General features: G+C 38.7%; 1 protein-coding gene across 1 annotated transcript in view; it reads left to right on the forward strand.

Moving 5' to 3' along the window:
- Positions 1-3,763: 3,763 nt before the first annotated feature.
- The window catches only part of cul2 (cullin 2), a 30,715-nt gene continuing 17,629 nt past the window's right edge, over positions 3,764-16,849 (forward strand). Inside the window, exons 1-14 of the mRNA XM_080854831.1 lie at positions 3,764-3,897; positions 4,908-5,046; positions 5,238-5,340; positions 5,455-5,549; positions 7,920-8,025; positions 8,274-8,356; positions 9,476-9,572; positions 11,205-11,315; positions 12,290-12,452; positions 12,617-12,741; positions 12,885-12,992; positions 14,575-14,634; positions 16,294-16,422; positions 16,559-16,645. Of these exons, the coding sequence (XP_080710957.1) occupies positions 4,928-5,046; positions 5,238-5,340; positions 5,455-5,549; positions 7,920-8,025; positions 8,274-8,356; positions 9,476-9,572; positions 11,205-11,315; positions 12,290-12,452; positions 12,617-12,741; positions 12,885-12,992; positions 14,575-14,634; positions 16,294-16,422; positions 16,559-16,645 (1,386 nt within the window). The 5' untranslated portion in view covers positions 3,764-3,897; positions 4,908-4,927. The remainder of the gene's footprint in view (positions 3,898-4,907; positions 5,047-5,237; positions 5,341-5,454; positions 5,550-7,919; positions 8,026-8,273; positions 8,357-9,475; positions 9,573-11,204; positions 11,316-12,289; positions 12,453-12,616; positions 12,742-12,884; positions 12,993-14,574; positions 14,635-16,293; positions 16,423-16,558; positions 16,646-16,849) is intronic.

Here is a 16,849-nt window from a genome sequence, read left to right on the forward strand (position 1 = left end):
CAGCTTTGTACCTTTAGGAAAACTTGGAATACACAGAATAACCTGAAACGTGTGTGATTTCCCGATATTAACAGAGAATTAAAAAGTCTCTATAGGCTCCTTTAAAACGTCTCTGATGAAAATGAATCTGAATAAAAGTGGCTGTTTTATTAATTGCTGTTGGGGACATCTAGCGGTGACCAAAGACTGGACCATCGACCTTTAACTGTATGACCTCTGTCAGGGGATTATCTGTTCTCATTATGACAGAATAACATTTAGATGTATAGACATAGAATAGAATATACTTATGTGCCATTGCACAAGTACAACGAAATTAAGGTAGTAGCTCTACAAAAACAATAAAAATATAGATTTGACATATAACACAACAGAGAGACAAATAAAGCTCAGTTTTGTGCATTGTTAAGTTCTATGCTGGCTCTGGGATAGAAACTCTTTCTCAGCCTGTCTGTTTTTGCTATGATGGTCCTAAAGCGTCTCCCTGACGTCTCCATACGTTTATGTCTAAGTTTAGATGTACCCTACTTGCACATATAGCCTGTAAGATAAAATACATCTGGATTATTGAAAATCAACAGGCTGACACCAATGGTAATACACCAATGGCAATACATATTCTGGACAAGAATGAAAAAGATAATATACAAAAAAAGAAAACAGTAGCCAGCTGTCTGTGAAGAGAAGCCAAACGATGGGGCTTGGAATCAGGATGTGTCCTTTCAGCTGTCAAGTCAGGCCAGATCCAGGAGGTCCATAGCGATTGTAGAATCTAATTCTAGGGCTGTTTTCTTTTTTTTTCAAAGACGGGTCTGAAGTGCTGTGGGAGGAAGAAGTGGTTTAAATGGGGGTTTAGAGGATTAATGTTAATCATTTTTATATTAGGCCAAAGTTCTTGACATTAATTTGTTTGAAAAGTTTTCATGAAAATAAAATACAATTGAAAGGTTGTGCAACTTGTGCCCCATTGAAGGTAAAACTATCAGAAATTGGGGACACATGGGGAGGCTTTTGGAAACCAAATTATATTTTTTTTAATGATTTCTATATTTTACCATAACTACATAGCTGTTTGGTTAATTAGAAGTATTTGTATTATCTGGCAGTAGGCCTTACTCTTTTGTTGAAAGAGGCAAGTGAAATGAAAGTCGAGTTTCAAAACACCTTAATGGAGGAAAACTAGGCTCACAGTTCACTGCAATATATAAGAGTCAATAACTGCCTGTACCAAAGCAATACGTATGGCAAGAAAGGATTACTTTTCCAAGATTATTACAGAGAATGATGGAAATTCTAGAATATTATTCTCCACTATTGCTACTCCACACTGCTCCTACTCCTCTGCAGTCCTCCGCATCAAAATGAAGAAGAACTTGCACTGTTCCTCAATAACAAGATAACTTCAATTAGAGCCTGATGTAAATGGAGAAGGCCTCAGAAAACACTGTAAAAAAGATGCAACCATGGTGAATTTCACCCGCATCAAATTGGTGGATCTTTGTAAGACTGTCACTGAGTGCAACTCCTCCACCAGGTGACCTCATGTATTGACCCTACCTACAGCATTTTTTAAGCGGGTCTTGGACAGTGTTTCAAGTCATGTCCTGAAGATTATAAATACATCTCTTCAAAAAGGCATCTTCCCAGATGCCTTCAAAACAGCTGTTGTAAAACCCTTACCAAATAAAAAAAAACCTAGATGGTAATGCACTGCCAAACTATAGGCCGATTTCCAATCTTGCATTCATTAGTAAAATACTTGAAAAGATTGTTTTAGTGCAAATAAACTCCTTTCCCAACTACATTTCAATCAGGCTTCAGAACATGCCACAGCACTGAAACTGCTCTTACTAAAGTAATCAGCGACCTCAGACTACATTTGGATGCAAATAAGGTCTCAATCCTCTTAGACCTAGGCGCAGCATTTGATACTATTGATCATGACATCCAAATTTATCGTATTGAAAAGTTAGTTGGGCTTTTTGACTCTGTATCAAACTGGTTCAGAACATACATCAAATGTGTCTAAGAAACATGACATCTGCTTTGGGGTTGCACAGGGGAGCTGCCTTGGTCCATTACTATTCTCACTATACATGCTCCCACTTGGGGACATCATTAGAGAAGACAATGTATGTTTCCATAGTTTTGCTGATGACACACAACTGTTCATCTCTACTGAACCAAATGATGCTGCAGCTATAAACTCCATTACTATCTGTCTTTTGGCGATAGGTAGATGAGCAATAATTTCTTAAAGTTAAACAAGGACAAAACTGAGATCCTGCTAGTCGGCCCTAAAACAAAAATAGAAATTATGTTTAATAATCTGGGGATATTAACTCCCTGGATTAAATCTGAGGTTACAAGTCTTGGTGTTATTTTAGATTCAGATTTAAGCCTGCCATTTATAAATCAAAAAGATGATGAAAAACTGATGAATGCCTTTAGTTCAATCCGGCTTGATTATTGTAATGCATTCCTTACTGGCCTCCCGAAAAAAACAACTGAGAGACTTCAGCTTATTCAAAACAAAACCAGAACCAAGAGGAGAGAGCACATTAGTCCAGTTTTAGCTGCTCTGTACTGGCTTCCAATAACCTTTAGAATTGACTAATATACAAAGCTCTTAATGGGATAGGACCAAGTTACATTGCAAACTCCGTAGTCAAAAACTTGCCTTCAAGATCATTGAATGCTGGTTTATTGGAGGTTCCCAGCAACAGCCGTAAGAAAATAGGTGACGCAGCCTTTGTCAATTACGCCCCAAAGCTATGGAACATACTGCCTATAGACATCAGGGAAGCCAGCTCGATTAACATCTTTAAAAGAAAACTAAAAATGTACCTCTACACATTAGCCTTTATAAATACTTTTAATTAAATTTAATTATTTCATATTTCTTTGTGTCCTACTTAGATTTTCATGGTGATATTAAGGGGTTAGATGAAATATATCTCTGCAGTTTTATTTTCTATCTTATGTTATGCATTTTATGTATTCAAATTTTTTCTATCACTGTTTTTATGATAATTTCAATAATCATTATTATTCTTTATTGATGTTTTGTTTTGCACTATATCCTAGTTTTTATGTTTATTTAATGTCTGTTTTTAAGTTTTTGCTGTAAAGCACTTTGAGCTGCATTCTATTGCATGAAAGGTGCTATATAAAATAAAGTTTTTTTTATTACTTTCTCCACATGACGAAGGTCCCACAGGTATTGTTGATGACATGCTAAGGGTGTAAATTACAGAAGTCAGGCTAATCTAAGTGGAAATTAAGTTAAAAGGGAGGTGGTAAAAAAGCCTAGTCCAAAACACACCTTGTATCATGCCATGTTTTGAATAATTTACACCTTTTTATGATCAACCAGTGTGTGTTTGAGGTAATCTTTACCACTGAACAACCACATTTGTGAGATTTATTCCACTTTAGGATTTACTACGCTTAACGTGCCTGTTCTGTTCTGTCATCTAGGCTCCTAGATTTAAGACGACGCCTGTCGCAAACATACTCTGTCAGTACGCAAACCATACATGTCTTGTGACACTTCTTGTTCCTTCTCACCATCCGTAGTTTCAGACAGTACCATCAAAACTGGGGGCACAGTATAAAGTATTATGTATATTTACCATGAAGTCAACATAATTTAGACGAATCATGCCATTGTATCGTATTTTTTTTTTAAATTAATGATTTCTTGCAACACGACATCTTAGAATTGACGTGATTATACTGAATATTTATAATGTATGTAAGTCTTAAATCGCCTCCAGCTGATACAATGGTAACATCCATGAAGTAAGGTAATGGAAGAGGTGTAAGTGAAAGAGATCAAGCTCCTGACAGTAGAGGACCTTAAGTTTTATTCCAACATCGTGACATTGGTTGGAGGTAATCGCCCTATCAGTCTTCTTATCTCTAATTGTTTACAGTACTTTGACAAATAAATGAGGTTGTGTATCATGGGTTTGTGCAAATCACAGGAAAGAAATCTATGAGCTGACGTGCTTGCTAACTCACTGCTCACTCGCTCAACTCAAACGGGGGGTAATGGCAGTAGCTAACCCGTTCGCTAGCTAGCCTTGTATTTATCAGTAGCAGTCCCCGTTTCAATTACAACAAAGCTAGCTCGTGAACTATGATACTTAACTACCAGCAAATATTGAACATATCGGTAACAGTCAAAACGTATTCGTTTGATATACTTCGCTATTTTGAGCCTTTTCATAGTGACTGGAAATGCAATTAAGACTATCTTGAATGACGAGAGTATTGAAATAGCTATCCTAACGTAGCTAGCCTGCTAGGCCTAGTGCAAAAGCGTTAGTTAGCCAACATCATTAGACAGCAGTCTAGCCAGTTTGCCAGCTAACGTAGCTAGCTGGGTAAGTATGACTTCGCGACCGCGAACTTGTGAAATAGATTACCGTTCACATTGAAATTGAAAGAGTGGTAATATAATGTCCTTGTGTCCTACCAACAAGTAAACCATCGCAAGCAGGATCTACGATGTGTCCGACCAAAGTAATGTTAGCTCACCATGTATGTTAGCTGCCATTACCGATTGTTGACATCCCTTAAGGCATTTTGATAGGGTCACTTTCTTGTCGTGAAATTTCACTTATTCGTTTATTCACAATTCTCCAACTACACGAACATGAACACTCCCCCTCACCCCAGAAGATAGGGAAATATTTAGCTATCGAGGCAGGTAAATTGGCATCTAAGTCTGCAAAGTTATACTGTCTTGGAGGGCAGAGAAATATTTACAGGGATTTCTAATCAATGTATCTCTGTGTCTGTGAAAGTTACTTGGTTGTACTACTCTGGTTATTGTTGTTTCAAACGTATTGATCATAATTGTATACATTTACAAACCAATGTTGTTTAACTTTATCCAGGTTGTACAAGAAACCACAGAATGTCCTTAAAACCGCGGGTGGTGGATTTTGACGAGACATGGAACAAGCTCCTGACGACAATCAAAGCAGTAGTAATGCTTGACTATGTGGAAAGAGCAACCTGGAACGATCGATTTTCGTATCCTTACATTGAACAGATAACCATTTGATTGTTTCTTCCAGTTTAAATAAAAGTATGGATATTGGTTGAATTCAAAGTTTTATGTGTCGGTGGTTGTAGTTGTGACTGGTAATAGTTAGTAGTGACCGCATAATGTTTGTAGCCACGTCTGTTTCCTGTCAAAATTGTATTCTTAACACATTGCACAGTGACATTTATGCATTATGTGTCGCTTACCCTGAACCTCTGGGTGAGCGATTGTATACGGAGACTAAAGTATTCCTGGAGAATCATGTTCGACAGTTGTACAAGGTAAGGCCACTCCGCATGGGCCACTGGTCCACAGCACATTGTTGAACCATTTGAATCAGCAACTCCACCTGATCTAGCTTGCCCACTGGACTGACAACTCTTTTTCTCTCTCAGAAAGTACTGGAGTCGGAGGAAAAGCTTCTTGTGATGTATCACAGATACTGGGAAGAATACAGCAAGGGGGCAGATTACATGGATTGCTTGTACAGGTAACCATCCATTTTGTCAAGTCTTGCTGACTTTGAATTGATGCTAGGACAACAAAAGCATTGCAGTCTCTGAGAGGTGTTGTGAGGATAAACTTCTGAATATTATAGTCCGGTCCAAAACTCCAACTTTTATCTGCTTTTTTTTGTGTAGTTAAATAGAAGTTGTTCAGTTGTTTGTTTGAAAACTCAAGGGTGGATATCAAGTGAGTGTCCTGAGTTGTTCTTTATTCATTTCCTGTGGGGAGAATTGTAAGGTACATTCGATGTAATAATTGACAGTTGTCAAGTAGCTTATTGGATGTGGTTACTGAACAACAAATTGTACTTTTGGAACAAGGTTGCCAATGCATCCTTTAAAAAAACAAAACAAAATAGAAAACCTTTTCAACATTAGAGTTGCCAAACTAGTGCTTTTCATTCATGAAAAATGATATTACATATGCAGACATTGTTTTAGGTAAGCGTGAGATGACTTTGCATGCATACATAATAGAGCTACAAGAAAAGTAGAAAGATTTTAACATGTACTGAAACTAACAGGTGCATCCCTGAAGGATCCTTATATGTACTGAAATGAACAGGTGCATTCTTGTTTGGTTGAAAATTTGTCTGAAGATTAAAGACATCAGTGATCTGGGTACGGGTACTATATGTGAATAGTTCAAAAGGACTAACTATGGAAACAAACAAACAAACTAAAGACCAATTCACCCTGGGTACACATGCTAAATTACATGAATTGCTTTTATATCTTTGCTATGCAATTGATGGCTGAAAGGATGATGATTGGTTATATTTATGAAATAAGGAGTGACTTATCATTTGATTGAAAGACTTAGGTTGATCTGAGAACACAGATGTAATGCAAAAAACAGAACTCCTTTAGCTCCAAAGGGTGAACTCTTATCAGCCTTATTGCACCATGAATCTCAATGCCACCATCCAAAAAAAAACACACATACAGGCTTAGTCTTTTTTGACTGTACGTTTAGTCATTGACTTTGTGACATCGTAAATTGATTAAAAGTTACGGACCATAATCAATTAATTAAATTATTCCCATTGTTTTGACCAATACTCAAACCAGGGGCATCTGCTTGAAAGGCATTAAAGCTACTGCACCAGTGTGCTTGAACAAGAGGGGGCGTTGACTATTGATTAACTAGTGACACAGATCTGTAGCAATAGCACTACTGTTAGCACCACAGAATAGTTTTTATGTCATTAACAAAAATTCTATATGAACGTGGGCCTATGGCAATGCAGTGCACATTTATTCAACTTACACAATGATGAGGTGTTGTGTTAATTATCATGTCCTGCCAATGGCGACATAAAGGATACGCTCAGGATCAAAAATAGGTCAGATAAATGAAGAATAACACATCATTTCAGTCTCATGGCTTTACTTCAATAGTTCTGATCACTTTCTAAACTATATATATTTGATCATACAGGTAATGTACTGCTGCATGAACAAGTCACTTGTGTGGACATTGCACAAATGCTGCTTTGCCTACAGCTCCAAGTTCATAGATGTCTGAATTCATTTTTGGTTTCATCAAGGTTGATCTGTTGGTCCATGATTGATATTATAGGATACTTTTAAAGCAGGAGAATTATACAGTTTATAAAAAAATGGTTTAGACATAACAAATAACAAACAAACTTTTCATTTGTTTTCCTTTCCTGATCTGGACACAATTTCCTTCTTTCTTTTCTCTGTTTGCACTGTTATGTACAGTCAACTCATACATATGTAGTGAAGCTGCTGACATATCCTCTCTCTACAGAACATGTGCTTCTTTCCATGCAGTCATTGTTATTTAGTGTTTTATGAAGGGTCATTGGAGTAGGGTAGGTAGGTAGGCGTTTGAAATGCTAGTAATGTCATTAACATGAGCCCTCCAGAATTGAAGCTAAGTATACGTACAGTCATATTCAGGGACATGAGATTTCTATGTTTTTTTTTTTTTTTGTAAGGGTCTTATGTCTTTTGGAGTGTACTGTTTTAAGGTGGTCGAGGTGAATATTCAACTCTTTTGTATGTCACTGGGAAAACCAGGCTAATGGAGCTGAGCTGAGCGTCACTGTTCATGCAGATCTAGCAGGGAGAACACAGCTGGGAAAACAAAGTGGACATTGACACAGAGCCTGTTTAGGCCTAAGACAGGCCCATGGCAGCTGTCAGTTTCAGGCACCGGGAGTCATTCAGCTGTCTCCGCCAGAATCGCAGGGAGAGTGGGATCTAAACTGGCGGAGAGGTGTTATCAGGCTGCTGTCCATTTGGAGACCAGACTAAGAGTCAGATTTTGTTTGTTGTGAAAGTATTCCTTTGCTGATACCCACTGACATATTATTTTGTTCCAGGTATCTCAACACTCAGTTTATCAAGAAAAACAAGCTGACTGAAGCTGACCTGCAGTATGGGTACGGAGGTGTGGACATGAATGAACCACTGATGGAGATTGGAGAGGTTAGTCAATCAATCTGCTACATTTACATTTGCTGAGAGTATGTACAATTTTAAAATGCATGTTTTGTTAAAATGACTGTTGATGGAAAAAATTACTAAATTAACCATTGGAATCTAGAAGGGGTGTGTTCAAGTCATGCAGCCCTACTGTATGTCAAGTATGATATAGTAGAGATAATCTGTAGTATCCTGAAGTTAGACTTGAATGTCCATGTTTTGTAGTTTAAAAATCACTCCCACTTTTCCAGCTCGCTCTTGACATGTGGAGAAAACTAATGATTGAGCCCCTGCAAGCAGTTCTCATCAGGATGCTACTGAATGAGATCAAAAAGTAGGTCTCCTCTTATTTGTCTGGACAATAGATGTACTGTGTCTACTGCTACTGTATCGCTGGTTTAAAGCTTTTTACTACACTGGTTATGCTTATTTTTATGGGCTAGTAGTCGATGAATGAACAGTCCATGAATACAGCTGATGGCAATAGTTGATACCTCCTCCCCAGAATGATTAAACATTGAACCTCTTTGTTTGCGTACACCCTTGTATGTGTTTGTTCTATTTAGGATTTATGACTTCTACCATAGCCCCTGAAATATAATTGCTATTTTCATTCATTGAAATACAAGATGCTTGAGTGCTGCTAACTTCATACGGCTACATTAAGATGCTTGAGTGGTGCTAACTTCATACGGCTACATTAAGATGCTTGAGTGGTGCTAACTTCATACAGGCTACATTCAGAAGCTTGACAGGTGCTAACCTCATACGGCTACATTAAGATGCTTGAGTGGTGCTAATTCATATGGCTACATTAAGATGCTTGAGTCGTGCTAACTTTATTCGGGCTACATTAAGATGCTTCAGCGGTGCTTTTTTCATACTGGCTACATTAAGATAATACAATTAATGACATCCTCCATGATAAATTAGTCTAAATGAATCATGAATTTACTGTGAGAAACATTTAAAAATCAGTCAGTTTTGCTAATGACAAAGTAAACAAGCCTCAGCAGTGTGATATGCACCACACATTAATGCCAAACAGCAGATACTTAAATACACTTTATTGAATGAGGAACACGTTTCAAAAAGAACACATTAACCTTATTCCTGATTAACCCATCTCATAGTTTGTCCAGAACTCGCCAGCTAACTAACTTTAGTAACAAGAATACACCAACAACTAAAGCACTGATCAGATTTTGCTAGCTTGCGATCTTATGTCGCCAAAACCCCTGCGCCTTATACTTTGCTTCGCCATTGTCAAATGCAATATTTTTGATATATAAAATATCCAATAAATGGTATAGTTAAATAACTGTTATATTAAGACATATCAGACTTCCAAATGTTGGGCTGGCTCATTCAAATCAATGGAACATTTTGCAGCATTCTGGATAACACTAGGGTCCTAGTCTGCATGCTTAACTCTTCTTATTCTCTCCCAAAGTGATCGGTGTGGTGAGGATCCCAATCAGAAAGTAATCCATGGGGTTATCAACTCCTTTGTTCATGTTGAACAGTACAAGAAGAAGTTTCCTCTAAAGGTAAGCTATGCTATGTGGAGTCCTTCATGACAAAGAAATATGTCACAGATGGATGGGTTGCTGGATTGATGAATGAATGACCAGGTTTTATTTCTCAGTCCCATCAAGTTTCTTTCAATGAACGTCTTTATGTGTTGGTGTTGAAGCAATATGAAATGAGTGAAAGTGGGGTTGTTAAACAAAAGATATTCCTGCAGTTCAGTGGCCTGCCATCTGGGCAAGCAGTTCTTGGCCTGCTAAATCTAAAAATACAATAGACATGAATTTGGATGATATTGTTGCAGTAAATACCTGTAACATATCCCTAGCCTCACCATTTCTTATGCTAATTCTAATCAGTCTAATATTACTGTTTAGATTAGGTTTTGCTGCAAGATTACCCTTTTCAACTTCAGCGGGTTTGTGTTCTTCTTGGCTAGAATATCTGGCCTAAATCACCCAAAAATGTATTGATGTTAGCTTTGCTACTGACAAATTTTGACAGACAAGAAATAACATAATTAACTTTACGGTAGTGAAACTGATGATAAAATCGGAAACATCATCAGAGCTCAGATATATTAACTTCAGGACGGAAGATGGGCAACTTTACCATTTCATTTCTTTGGCATGGAGTGCAGAAATGTGTATATGGCTACAGTACAGCATAAATGAGATATGCTCAGTGAAAACACAGGGAAGAATAGGCTGTAAAATAAGAAGTTTAAATGCCCAGTGCACAGGGAAAACACAGGGAAGAATAGGTTGTAAAATAAGCAGTTTAAACGCCCAGTGCACAATGAAGAATAGGCTGTAAAATAAGCAGTTTAAACGCCCAGTGCACAGTGAAGAATAGGCTATAAAATAAGCAGTTTAAACGCCCAGTGCACAGTGAAGAATAGGTTGTAAAATAAGCAGTTTAAAGGCCCAGTGCACAGTGAAGAATAGGCTGTAAAATAAGCAGTTTAAAGGCCCAGTACACAGGGAAGAATAGGCTTTAAAATAAGAAGTTTAAACGCCCAGTGCACAGGGAAAACACAGGGAAGAATAGGTTGTAAAATAAGCAGTTTAAACGCCCAGTGCACAGGGAAAACACAGGGAAGAATAGGTTGTAAAATAAGCAGTTTAAACGCCCAGTGCACAGTGAAGAATAGGCTGTAAAATAAGCAGTTTAAACGCCCAGTGCACAGGGAAGAATAGGCTGTAAAATAAGCAGTTTAAACGCCCTGTGCACAGGGAAAAAACATGAAAGAATAGGTTGAGGAAAAATACAGGGAAGAATATGATTTTGATTGTTCCAAAAAAGCAGTTCTAAATAGTTGCGGTGTGTTCAGCGTGAAGTGTTGCCAAGAGATGAGTGTTGTTGCTCTGCAGCCAAGTGGAGTCAGGGTTAGGGTTAGGGCCCTGGCCAATAACACTGACATGTTCCTCTCCTCCTACTCCTTTCCTCACTCCAAAACTCTCAAACGCAACTTTAAAAAACCCTGCCTGCCATTCTGCTCTCTCGCCTTGAATGAATGGATTGTTGACGTTGTACAATTCAATGGTGAAAGTATATCAAAAATGGCTTATGCCAAAAAATTGTTCGACCAGATCTAGCTGTCGCATAATCTGAATTCATGGAATTGTTTACACCTTTTTCCTGTGGTGCAGTTTTACCAGGAGATCTTTGAAGGGCCCTTCTTGACAAAGACGGGCGAGTATTACAAACAGGAAGCCTCCAATCTTCTGCAAGAGTCCACCTGCTCACTCTACATGGAGAAAGTGAGTAGCAGTAGGCCCTTTTATATCCTTAATCTGTAGAGTAAACAGCCAATAGTCTTCCTCTCTTTTGTAGTGTCACGTAGCATTGTGGTAATTATCCGTCGGAATGCTTGATTTAGAGTGTGTGATGGACAGATAAGGAGGGTTTTATTGGCTAGAAAGCAGAAGTGAGGTGAGTGACGTTTGTCAATCATCCCCATGGAATCCTCCCGAAATTTGATTAGAAAACATAATTTGATTTTCGGCTATCTGGTTGAATTTCTTTGAAATTATATGTTATACAACTGCATTTACCGCCCAATGGTTTGGAATCTGTTTTGTATTTTCTGCAATCACTCGATATAATCTCAACAGATTATAAACCCACCAATAATGGTGTTCTTTATGTCCTAACAAATATGTTCTTTGACTGACCACTTGCATCCAGAAGTGCACATGTTCCTCTTGTGAGCTCTGATGTGGTCTGCCATCAGCACATAGAGATGGTGTTGGCAGATGGTTATGCTGGATTCACAAGTAAGGGACGCCAATCGCTCTCTTTGCTGTGTGTGGGCATGTGAAAACGGTGAAACAGACACAACTAGGAAGCGAACAAGTAGCTATACAGTCACTTCTATTTGAATTAGAACTGTATCCACCTGTGGGGTATTGTGGGCAGGAGTGGGACAAACGTTAGATGTGGCGGGAGCAGGCCAAAAATGCCATGTTTCTGCAGGAGCGGGTCAGGACCTTTCAGGAGTGGGACTGAAAAACCACCCAGCACTGGCCTCTTCAATGAAACAACATGACTCAATTGCATGTTCTTAGATAAGCCTGTTTGACACAAGAAGAAACCTGATTCCTCTGTCCTCACAGGCCACCAAATCACATCATGGAGCAACAATCAGGCATGACGATACATGTTAATCAAGCAAACTCAAACTGATCTCAACACACTTGGCTGACAATGGTCTACTTGTCTTACTGTCTCCCAGGTCCTAGGGCGGTTGAAAGATGAAGAAGTGCGATGTCGGAAGTACCTTCACCCCAGCTCCTATAGCAAAGTCATCCATGAATGTCAACAGAGGATGGTGGCCGACCACCTGCAGTTCCTCCATGGAGAGTGCCAGAGCATCATCCGACAGGAGAAGAGAGAGGGTCAGGGAAACCGTTCATACTATGCTATCAATTCATGCATTTTGCTTAGCATGTTTTCATATGAAAAGATAATGATTTACCCAAAAGTGTAGTTTTATATTGTTTAGACATCCTTGAAGCCTCTGTTGTTCAGTGTGTACATTGTGGTACGTGTTCAATTACAGACATGGCGAATATGTATACCTTGTTGAGGGCGGTCGCAAATGGATTACCTCACATGATCCAGGAGCTCCAAGTTCACATCCATGATGAGGGGCTCCGAGCTACCAGTAACCCCTCTCAGGAAAACGTGAGTGTGTGTTTGTGTGTACGTTTGTGTGTGTCTGTGTGTAGATGTTTGTGTGTGTACATTCCTGTATGTGTACAGTGTGTGTGTGTGTGTGTGTGTGATGATCTTGATGTTTTTGATTGTAACCTCTGATTTCCCTCCAGATGCCAACCCAGTTTGTGGAGTCTGTTCTGGAGGTCCACAGTAAATTTGTCCAGCTGATTAACACGGTGCTGAATGGAGACCAGCACTTCATGAGTGCATTAGATAAGGTAGCTACCGCACTCCATTCATGCTTTCAGGACATATACCAAACATGGACTAATAATCAGTACCAATTAGGGTTGGGCCGATAGATGGTTTCATCATCATTCGCTGATAGCCAACGATCATTACGATGTTGAGCCAACTTTGTACAGTTCATAGCTTCTCAACATATTAGTACTGAAGTGCAACACAAACTAATGTAAACTAGGATGGCTCGATTCCTTGAAAGTGTAGACTGTGATTCTCATCCGATGGATTATTGGTCAAATTCAGCTAATTGGACCAACTGTACTAGTTAATCACCACACCCACACCCACTGACTGGCCTTGCAGAAGCCTTTGATAACTTCTTGTTGAACGCTACAGCATGGAAATTAAGTCTTTTTCAGAGGTTCAGAGATTTTGTGGATTTGGCTTCAAATCCTTTTATCTCTACCAGTCTTCTATATGGTCTCCTTAATAAGTTCCCAAGCTTCAGTGACCACCTTGGCGAACTTAAGTTTCATTCTTTAAAAACCTCCAAACCTTTTGTTTGCGTTGCATTGGGATTTACAGTGCCTTGTATTCAACGCCTTGGATGTTTTACATAAATCAGTCATGGCTTTTATAAATTAGTCATGGTCAATATAAGTTGGCTTTTTGGACTGAAAAAAAAATCACAAAATAGCTCTCTTTAATGTCAAAGTGAAAACAAATTTCTACACAGTTATGCAAATTAAATAAAAATATGTAACGAACAGTGGCTCTCTTCCATAAAGCTTTGATTGGTGAAGAACCCAGGCAACAGTTGTTGTATGCAGAGTTTCTCCAATCTCAACTGCTGAAGCTTGAAACTCCTACAGAATAGTCATAGCATAGGTCTATTGGTGGCCTCTCTTACTAGTCTCCTTCTTGCACGGTCACTCAGTTTGTGAGGACGGCCTGTTCTAGGCAGATATACACATGTGCCACAATCCATCCATCCACATTTTTTTGTATCCTTCCCCTGACCTATACTTTTCAATAACCTTTTCTCTGAGTTTCTTAGGGTGATCTTGGGTCTTAACGGTTTAACAATAGCCAGGAATACTGATTACTGAATACTGACTAGTGAATGGACCTTCCAGACACAGGTGTCGTTATACTACAATCACTTGAGACTCATTCACTGCACACTGATCCCCATTTCACTAATTGTGAGACTTCTAGCACCAATTGGCTGGACCTCTGTTAAATTAGGTCAGTCTATATAAAGGGGGTGAATACTTATGCAATCACTTATTTTCATTACATATTTTTATTTAATTTACATAACTGTGTAGAAATCTGTTTTCACTTTGACAATAAAGAGGGCTTTTTTTGTGATTTTTTTTTTTGTCCAAAAAGCCAACTTATATTGACTGACTGATTTATAAAAGCAATAAAAGGGTAAAGCATCCAAGGGGGTGAATACTTATGCAAGGCACTGTATACACACAGCCTGTGTCTCTGTCAGTCCAGTAGGGGGTGTCAATGCATTGATTTACTCTATGTTGAAACATTGTCTTTCTTGCCTGCTTCTTGATTTGATATTTTAAGGATTATTTTCATGTTTAAATGTTTCCCTAGGCTTTGACCTCTGTAGTGAACAACAGGGAACCCAAATCCATCTGCAAAGCCCCTGAACTGGTGAGAATATCTGTGCTTTTATGTATGTATTGTCTATAGTACATTTGTTTTTCTGATGAAGACAATCAGTACCTCTGCCCATCAGAGTTATATTCACTAATACAAGGTTATAAAAACGTTTTTCAGTTGTCAACTGTATAATAGACAAATGTTCCTTTGGCCAGATTTTACCAGGACAAAGTAGGAAACTCAAAGTTGGTGATCATTATAAACACATATTTAGATTTAGATAATCGACTTAAAAGATGAAATACTTCAGAAGTCTACTTTCTTCTTTTTCTTGTGTTGGTTGTTTGTTTAAGTATTCTCATATGCCATAATGACGTGCACCTGTATAGAAGTCTTTTTATTTTATGACGAGACATAATAATAATAATAATAATAATAAAGCTCTACTATTAGGGGTCACAACTGAAACATAAAAATCTGATCCTATCTTTAATCCCACTTGTAAGTAGCTCTCAGATGTGTGGGCATCAGCATCCCTGACTATATTAGAGTTCTGGTCATGGTCGATCAGCATTGCTGCCTATCTATAGTAGAGTTCTGGTCATGGTTAATCAGCATTGCTGCCTATCTATAGTAGAGTTCTGGTCATGGTTAATCAGCATTGCTGCCTATCTATAGTAGAGTTCTGGTCATGGTTAATCAGCATTGCTGCCTATCTATAGTAGAGTTCTGGTCATGGTTAATCAGCATTGCTGCCTATCTATAGTAGAGTTCTGGTCATGGTTAATCAGCATTGCTGCCTATCTATAGTAGAGTTCTGGTCATGGTTAATCAGCATTGCTGCCTATCTGTATCAGTTCTGGTCATGGTTAATCAGCATTGCTGCCTATCTATAGTAGAGTTCTGGTCATGGTTAATCAGCATTGCTGCCTATCTGTATCAGTTCTGGTCATGGTTAATCAGCATTGCTGCCTATCTGTATCAGTTCTGGTCATGGTTAATCAGCATTGCTGCCTATCTATAGTAGAGTTCTGGTCATGGTTAATCAGCATTGCTGCCTATCTATAGTAGAGTTCTGGTCATGGTTAATCAGCATTGCTGCCTATCTGTATCAGTTCTGGTCATGGTTAATCAGCATTGCTGCCTATCTATAGTAGAGTTCTGGTCATGGTTAATCAGCATTGCTGCCTATCTGTATCAGTTCTGGTCATGGTTAATCAGCATTGCTGCCTATCTATAGTAGAGTTCTGGTCATGGTAAATCAGCATTGCTGCCTATCTATATATCAGTTCTGGTCATGGTTAATCAGCATTGCTGCCTATCTATAGTAGAGTTCTGGTCATGGTTAATCAGCATTGCTGCCTATCTGTATCAGTTCTGGTCATGGTTAATCAGCATTGCTGCCTATCTATAGTAGAGTTCTGGTCATGGTAAATCAGCATTGCTGCCTATCTATAGTAGAGTTCTGGTCATGGTAAATCAGCATTGCTGCCTATCTATATATCAGTTCTGGTCATGGTAAATCAGCATTGCTGCCTATCTATATATCAGTTCTGGTCATGGTAAATCAGCATTGCTGCCTATCTATATATCAGTTCTGGTCATGGTAAATCAGCATTGCTGCCTATCTATGGCTGCCACAGATCATACAGGTAACACTGATTACATTGCTCTCATTCTTAGTTTTTTGTGTTCTTTTTTTTTTTAAAGCTGGCCAAGTACTGTGACAATCTTCTGAAGAAGTCTGCAAAGGGAATGACTGAGAATGAGGTGGAGGACAAGCTGACCAGCTTCATCACAGTGTTTAAGTACATCGATGACAAGGACGTCTTTCAGAAGGTGGGGGATTCTAGTCTCACTGACTTTGCTCCGTGTTTATTGGCTGAACACAAAGACAAAATGCTGTGTGCCGTCATTCTGCTAAATTCCTTTTATTTCTGCATTCCATTTCACTCCCTCTCTCTTTTTGACCTAGTTTTATGCAAGAATGCTGGCTAAGAGGTTAATACATGGGCTGTCTTTATCTATGGATTCAGAAGAGGCCATGATCAACAAGCTGAAGGTACCACTACGCTGGTTGTTTAAATCTTCACAGCACCATTTTGAAGCGGTAGTTTAGAAAAGCGTATGATTTCATTCAGTTCTTACAAGAATCTACAAACGTATGGTGGTCTGCATCTGAACTTTTACTCTGATAATACCTCATTTAGCATGACATGTTTGGAAATTTGACTATGCCACCATGTATAAGTGACAGCAATGAGGA

This window comes from Sprattus sprattus (genome assembly GCF_963457725.1).
Source record: "Sprattus sprattus genome assembly, chromosome: 17".
In the NCBI taxonomy this organism is placed as follows: domain Eukaryota; kingdom Metazoa; phylum Chordata; class Actinopteri; order Clupeiformes; family Clupeidae; genus Sprattus; species Sprattus sprattus.